This window comes from Camelina sativa, chromosome 20 (genome assembly GCF_000633955.1).
Source record: "Camelina sativa cultivar DH55 chromosome 20, Cs, whole genome shotgun sequence".
Lineage (NCBI taxonomy): Eukaryota > Viridiplantae > Streptophyta > Magnoliopsida > Brassicales > Brassicaceae > Camelina > Camelina sativa.
Genome location: NC_025704.1, coordinates 29509043 through 29516490, shown reverse-complemented (window position 1 = coordinate 29516490; position 7448 = coordinate 29509043). Strand labels below are relative to the sequence as shown.

The following is a 7448-nucleotide window of genomic DNA, read 5'->3' as shown; positions in this document are numbered from 1 at the left end:
ACCTGATGAACTCAAATTTCTCTGTAAGCATTCTCTCATGCATTATCTCACTCAGCTCTCTCCTTCTCTTAGAGATTTCGATATTGTGAACATCAAAGTTTTGAGCTCTGAGGTTTCTGACTTTTAGATAATGTTAGTTGTTGAAGGTTGATGATTGATTCTCTGGGGTTGTTATTTCTAAGAATATATTCTTGTTCTGTGACATTGAAATGGGGAATATTTGATATTGTTGTTACAGTTGAACTCGAGAAGCAAAGCTACTGTGATCTTAAAGTTGCCAATAAAACTGAGCACTATGTTGCTTTCAAGGTATATACAATTCTCCATCAAACCACCAACCTTCTGTACATCCTTGCTTTCTTTTATGATCATATTAGTTGTTTCCTCTTGTGGTACAATATACAAATGACATCTTTCATTTTCGTCACCAAATCAATCAGGTCAAAACTACATCTCCAAAGAAGTATTTTGTAAGACCCAACACTGGTGTCATTCAGCCTTGGGACTCTTGCATCATTAGAGGTACCATTCATTCATTCTCTCTCTTTATTCATCCGCAGTTTAATAACTTGATGATACATGGAGATAGTAATTAAGAGATCTTTGAAATTTTAGTTACTCTACAAGCGCAACGAGAGTATCCTCCAGATATGCAGTGCAAAGACAAATTTCTCCTCCAAAGTACCATTGTACCTCCACACACTGATGTCGATGAACTTCCACAGGACACAGTAAGACATCCCAGTTTTACAACCTTTTTGATTATAGAATCTTGTTTCAACATTTTTGGGGAAACAAATTTGATATTAAATTTTGACATGCTTGTATTCAGTTCACCAAGGACAGTGGAAAGACATTAACAGAGTGTAAGCTCAAAGTCTCTTATATCTCCCCGTCTACTACCCAAAGATCCTCTGAATCCGGAGCAACAAATGGTGATGGACAGGGCTCAGAAACCATCTCTGTGAGTAACACCATCACCCACCCCACACTATATAATTTAATCTGCCTATGGTAATGACTTACTGAGAATCTGTTTGAATCATTATCATTTTGCTAGCTTGTTAAAACTGTAGCAGAAAACCCTTCTAGTAAGATATACTATGAACCTATTGCATAGACAGAGACACCTTATGAAAATTGAAAAAGTCCTTTTCTTTTGTGATACCTGTGTGCAAGAATTGTTATTCAGATCCCATTTCTAGTATTCACACTTGTGGATATCAAGCAATAGTAAGTTAGAAATTGTAATGAGGGACTGTGTTGATTGGTTGGGACAGTGAAACTGAAACACACGCTGCTTTTTGAAGCCTTCTTTTTTTTTTTCTCTATAAATATACCTTTCTTCATCGTGTGGTTAATAAATATACCTCAGAGAATCTCACAAGTAGTGACCACATTCCTTGCTTAAAGAGAGATTAATTTGTGTCGTGTTTAATCACCACTCTCACAATTATACCCATCAATATGTATGAACAGACTATACAGCGGCTGAAGGAAGAGCGAGATGCAGCCGTTAAGCAAACACAACAGCTGCAACATGAATTGGTACGCCTTCCATGAACCTTTCTCTGATATCTTAGCATTGGTTTATGCTTGCTCTCATTGCCATTCAGACAAAATCATGTGAACATAACAATGGATAATAGCAAAGGATAAACTGCCTTACAATGTTGTTAATAAAATCGCAGGAGATGGTGAAGAGACGGAGAAACCAGAGGAACGGCGGAAATGGGCTATCCTTAAAGTTGGCAGCTATGGTTGGACTCATCGGACTCATCATCGGTTTCATCCTAAAACTCACTTTAGCTTCTCCCACATAACAACCCTCAGCTTATCCACGTCGCCTACCATCTCAGCATATGTAACTGCGGATCCAAAACAATTTCACACATTTTCGGGTATCTTACTCTGTTGATCTTCTAAATTTGCGTTATTTCTATCCCTCTCTCTTAATATTCTTCTACGTGTTTCTTCCATCAAATTTTTTTCTTTTTCAGTTTATATTGTATGTACATTTTTGACCCAACAGACCCTTTCAATCATTCGAGTTTACTTCTCCACCTTTTCAATCCTAAATCCTTTGCATTGTTGACCGCTTTGTGGAGAAGGAAACCTATTGCAATTATTTTGTTATCAGTTAAAAAATAATTACCTGTCCTCGAAAACGAAGTATTGTCTTTAAAATTAATTAGCCCTCAGGTCTTTAAAATGAAAACTTGATCAGATGAACTTTTGTTTTTCCTTCTGTATTAAACACACAGAAATACGAATATACGTAGGAATACTTGTGATCCATTATAAATACCGAATGTTAGTGATCAAACTTGAAGAAAAATAAATATCTCTCACATGAAACAATGTTATTTGGGAGACTTGGGGATTGCGTAACCGTGATCAAAGAAAGCTTTCCTAGGGAGCTAGGGACTAATCGAGCGAGAGAGAGAGAAACCAAATCTATTTTTAATGTTTGGTAAGGGGATGATCAGGTAGGTCTGTAGAGTTATCTTGTATATTGGTGTCCATACATAATTCTAATATATAACACAAAGGAATATACAATTTTGTTTGCTGTCACAGCAGCTTAAAGGTCAACAAGAACCCATGAATATTGGAAGATTAAATGTTGTCTAGGCAACATTCATGTTATCTGAAGCCAGCGCATAATGTAATATGTTATTAACAATGAAAGGAATAAACCAAAAAAAATAAACAGTACATGCGTTGGCTTCAGCCGCAACGCATCAATCACTTTCCTCTTCTTGTTCTTCTTCCCACCTTCAGCCGAAATCACCACATTTTTGCTATTTTCAGTTAACATCAACTGTTTGTGTTTTAAAAAAAGAAAAATGGTGTTAATAAAATTCGAAAATAAATAAATAAATGTATATAGTAATAGAATCACATTAGAAAAAGAAAAAAAATAGTCTCGTGCTTCTTTATGTAAACGCAGGCGAAGAAGCCGATGATGTTGAGCTGCTTCCTCTATTTTCAGCTTCAATTTCATATGGAATAAAGCTTCTGTATGACAACAAAACATGTGTTATTTGTAATTTATTAAAAACGATCGATTCAAAGTGGTGGTCGTTAAAAAAAAAAAAGCTTTGGTCGACGTACGTACGTACCACGTTTGTTATTTGTCCCGGTAATGTTGTTTTGCTGTATCAAAATGCATGGCAGCCTTCTCCCTGTAAACTTTCTCCTCTTGTTCAATGGGCACTAGCCTCTAAACAAGACCAACAAAAACAAAATGTAAATAATGAGGTGATATATTGAAGGAACACTCATTGCAATTGAGGATAATGGATACAGAGTTCATAATTATAAAAAGTAAGATCAATTAGACTTATGCATGGACTCGGATGATAGATACCTTGTTTAGCCGGTCAATCGATTGTTGGAGACCATGTATCGGATTGCTGCTGTGTTTCCCAGCGAACAAATTCACAACCATAGTAACCGGCGATGGATAAACGGCCACTCTGATCTCATCTAGCTACCAAAATCCAAAGAAGATTATTATCACGTCAAACAGTTAGGGTAAATTTCTAGCTACGACAATAATCAGCGAGATGACGCACAGCACAAACCAGACGGAACTAGCCAGAGCCGTGCGAACATAAACTGTGGAGGCGGTAAAAAAAAATTGTTCTGATTCATAAAAAAATTTAATATCAAGAACGGTAAATGCCAGTCATACTGTATAACAAAAGAAACAACAAACTTTAGAAACAAAAAAGGTCTAAACTGAAAATTTTCTTCTCTTCTTCCCTACAAAATCATTAACCAAACTTTCAAAATCAATCATTAATTAGGTGCTTCTATAGACTTCAAGTATAGAAATAGTAACAGCACACAACTCAATGAGAGAGCGAGAGAGATGAGAATTGTTCTGTTTCGTGTGATCAATTTAGAAACTGCATGCAGAAAAATAATATATATATATTTTTAAAAATTATATAATCTGAACATTTATTCAGTTTATAATATTTATTCAGTTTATAATGTTTACCCTTATTTATAATATTTATTCAATTTTTCTTTTTATCTATTGACATAATTATGTGAGCAGTGAGCCTAACAATTAGAAACTATACGGTTGTAGTAAACATTAAGGGCTTACGTAAAAGTGTAAAACTAAAGCTCATCGATTTTTTTTTTAAAATATGAGGCCGTAGGCCAAAATTTCTTTTGTTTCTACTGAAGCACGGCTCTGGAACTAGCTAGAGCTAGGGTTTCTAAATCTAGAGTTGTATATATACCAAAAACGATTGGGTTTTTAATAAGTTCAACCGGAGAAAAAATGTAAAAGAATTATAATTTGTTAAAGAAGATCAAGATATGTTAAACCGGAAAAAATATATCTATACTATTAATTGGGGAGCACACTTAGGAATACAAAAAAAAACAAAAAAACAAGTATGCCAATGCCCCCACGTTGGAAAAAAAGGAAGAACAAAGAAAAAACTAAATCGAGGGCAAACTGGTAATCCTAATGAGTAAAAACTCGCGGATCTTACATGATCCGGGCTAAACTTATTCGGATCGTGGATAGATAAGAGAGTTTCCAAACAATGACTTCTTAGAAACCTGTAAGCAAAAATAATAATTAAGATAATATAAATATCAACATTTTAAGGAAATAAATACAAAGATCATTACCCGTAATCAATACCATAGCTATTATTACGGAGCATTACTCAGAAATCCTACCTAACAAACGAGTCAATATAAAAACTATCCATATTTAAATTCGAATTCAAAATAAATCATTCAGTTAAAATCTCGAATATTTAATCAGACTCAATCATCTCCCATAATTAATTACAAAAATATTGATCGATCCTGTAACTTAGGAAACTAATAAAGTTAACAATTTCATCGTTTAAAATTTCTACTAATTAAAATCTTAACAATAAAAAATAAACCGATCAATATTAAATCCTACTTGAACATCCAAAAATTATTTAGCAAAAAAAAAAAACATCCAAAAATTATCATACGAAATATACCAACAAATAAAAAAGATATCAATCATTTGAAAATATTTTTAATATCATACCAAAACGTATTGTTCCTCAATTCATTGCGAACGATTAGGAAATCTAAGAAAATATTATCCTTAACTGATTCAAATCAAAAAATATATATGGTAAAGATTTAATTACCTACTTAATCATGAAATGCTATAAATACATGCTATTCATGAAGGCTGAATTATATAATACCTTTGTACTTTCTTCACTTTGTTTACGGCTTCAATCGAAAATGGTTGAGCTTCCTGCAATAACAGATTTTAATGGAGAATTCAAGTTAAAATCATTCATACTTGGAAGCAGTACACCACTTACTCCAAATAAATCATAGAAATCATTTGGTACGATGCTTCAGTAAGCTTATATTAGTAGTTTGTTTTATTTATCATATTCGTTTTTCATTAGTTATTAGTTTATATGTTTCTTTATATGTACTTTGCAGGGAACCCTGATTCATGCCACTGTTAAAACAACAACTCATCAAGTTTCAGAGAGTTATTGTTCCTGGACAGTGGAGAATAAGCAACTTAATGATAAAATCAATCAGGATGAGAGTGATGAGAAAGATGATGTGATGATCACAAAGACCAAGGCCGAATCACTTAATGAGGTACTAATATATTTAAAGCTTTATCTTTTTAAATAATCGAAATAAGTTCCTAATCAGATCTTATATTCCTAATCAAAAATTTACAATAATTTGATTGCAAAGACCTATCTTTTCTTGGTGTGTGTTGAAAAAGAAAATTTGTGGGATGGTAAGGACTCCTACATGGTTTCCAAGGTACTTTTAAAGGATGGCCTTCTAGCAGAAGAAGTCATTGATGATTCAGCTGAAATGGTGAAACCAACTACCATTTTCTCTGGTGATCAGGTTCTAATACTATCTTATATTCTCTGATGATCTGGTCATTGTCTATAAGCTAAACAATTGAATTTTGCCTAATATCAGGTTTCACTCGCCTTGACTTATTTACAAGAGACTTATGTGTCAAGCACTTCCACATCTAAAGATGATGTGATGATGACAAAAAACAAGGGCGAAACAAAAACGCTGATGGGAGTTAGGTTGAGAAGAAGTGATCTGGTTTTAGGTTTTGATGGTGAAGTTTGGTTATTTTATTTGATTTCTTGCGTTAAATTTCATTTCTAAGACTATTCTTTGGTTTCTTTGTTGAGTTTTATTTTGTAATGCAATGTCATAAATAAACAGATGAATAATTTTCCTACTCTTTTTCTTTGTTTTTCAATTAAGTTTCACCATCAGTTTTTCATCCTACTTATGCCTATATAGCTAATATGAACCACATGAGTCTAATAATATTCGATTATAGTAATAGTAACTAACCTGTTGAGATGATGGGTGCTCTCCTGTTTCGGATTTTTCCATCTTTTACTTCAGTATAACAGACCGGCTGTAAAATGAATCAAACCGTAAAAGTATTATTATTATATGTATAATTACAGTGAACAAGAAAAATTGTTTGAAAACTCAAGTTTCTGAGTTTAACCAATGTAAACATACAATTAGATGGTTCATTGGTTTTACCATATCCTATAGTATACTTTCATGTTTCAAATGCATTTACTAGATTAAAATATAGTTGAACTGAACGCAAAAAAAACTCAAAATTCTTTCCTATGAGGTTTTGAATGCACAAGGTGAAACAATGGCGTGGAAAATAGAAACAACCATCATGTAGCCATTACATAAAGAGCATACAAATTTTATTCAATATCAATCAAGGACGTAAAGTAATTTGACGGGCCAATAGCAACATATAAATCTATTTACAAACTTATTAACTATGAAATTCTTTTACTTATGTGAATTCATATACTGAGTTTCAGCTACAATTTAGCTTTGTCTGTGTTTCTTTTTCAATTGCTAAGGTCGCTGAAACCCACCAAAAGTGAAACAACAAAACCCACAAATCTAATTCAGCAAAACTACAATAAACCCATGAATTAAAAAAATTTATAGAAATTTTCCAAATTTGTAGAAAACAAAAAGGCTAAAACTTGAATCTTTGAATTGAAGAAAGTAATGCATGGGAAATAGAGATGAAATTGAAGGATCAATAACAAATAAAAATCGAACAAGGGTTGTGTATGCTCGGATTACAAGCAGTACCTTGAGCACGTACAATAGTGCTAGCCTGAGACTTATCTTCAGAAGCACCAGATCTAGGCCGCATACGAGGTGCCGGAAAAAGGGTTGCTCGGAGTAGGAACTGTTGAAATCTCATCTTTGATCAATCATGTGTCAAGAGAATCAAGCATGAGAAGAAGAGAGTTAGTAAGAATAATTGCAGAAGAAATCATTGAAAGAAGAAGAATCAGCGAAGAGGAGGAAGACGAAGAGAAGAACAAAGCGTGGTTTTTGTGTCAACGAAGAAAGGAAGAGGTCAG

The 7448-nt window shown here is 33.5% G+C and overlaps 2 protein-coding genes and 1 long non-coding RNA gene across 5 annotated transcripts; 2 read left to right on the top strand and 1 right to left on the bottom strand.

Moving 5' to 3' along the window:
* Positions 2 to 2065, top strand: LOC104772955 (vesicle-associated protein 2-1-like; the record flags this gene model as incomplete). The annotated part of the gene is made up of 7 exons (XM_010497509.2): positions 2 to 23; positions 239 to 309; positions 441 to 522; positions 616 to 731; positions 833 to 964; positions 1480 to 1548; positions 1692 to 2065. Coding segments are annotated over 7 exons (624 nt in total), but the record flags the coding sequence as incomplete, so codon positions are not given.
* Positions 2532 to 7448, bottom strand: LOC104772005. Of its 2 annotated transcripts, none has more exons than XM_010496642.2 (7): positions 7171 to 7448; positions 6385 to 6451; positions 5229 to 5281; positions 4521 to 4590; positions 3374 to 3496; positions 3126 to 3226; positions 2532 to 3021 (listed from the first exon to the last, which is right to left on the bottom strand). In XM_010496642.2, the coding sequence occupies exons 2-6, from the start codon at positions 6424 to 6426 to the stop codon at positions 3134 to 3136; spliced, it is 381 nt and encodes a 126-aa protein (XP_010494944.1). In that variant the 5' UTR covers positions 6427 to 6451; positions 7171 to 7448; the 3' UTR covers positions 2532 to 3021; positions 3126 to 3133. The 2 variants fall into 2 exon arrangements, with proteins under 2 accessions (XP_010494944.1, XP_010494947.1); XM_010496645.2 differs by having other exon boundaries at positions 7184 to 7448.
* Positions 5292 to 6364, top strand: LOC104772004. Of its 2 annotated transcripts, none has more exons than XR_002036979.1 (3): positions 5292 to 5377; positions 5479 to 5646; positions 5780 to 6364. It is a non-coding gene; the product is annotated as an uncharacterized LOC104772004 (long non-coding RNA). The 2 variants fall into 2 exon arrangements; XR_764989.1 differs by having other exon boundaries at positions 5479 to 5910; positions 5989 to 6364.

Excerpts from the sequence above, each read along its gene's own strand:
- LOC104772005 (XM_010496642.2), bottom strand. The coding sequence starts at position 6,426 with ATGGAAAAATCCGAAACAGGAGAGCACCCATCATCTCAACAG. Across the intron at positions 4,591-5,228 it reads AAAGTGAAGAAAGTACAAAG|GTTTCTAAGAAGTCATTGTT; the intron begins GTATTATATAAT and ends TTTTGCTTACAG. Across the intron at positions 3,227-3,373 it reads CGATTGACCGGCTAAACAAG|AGGCTAGTGCCCATTGAACA; the intron begins GTATCTATCATC and ends GGTCTTGTTTAG.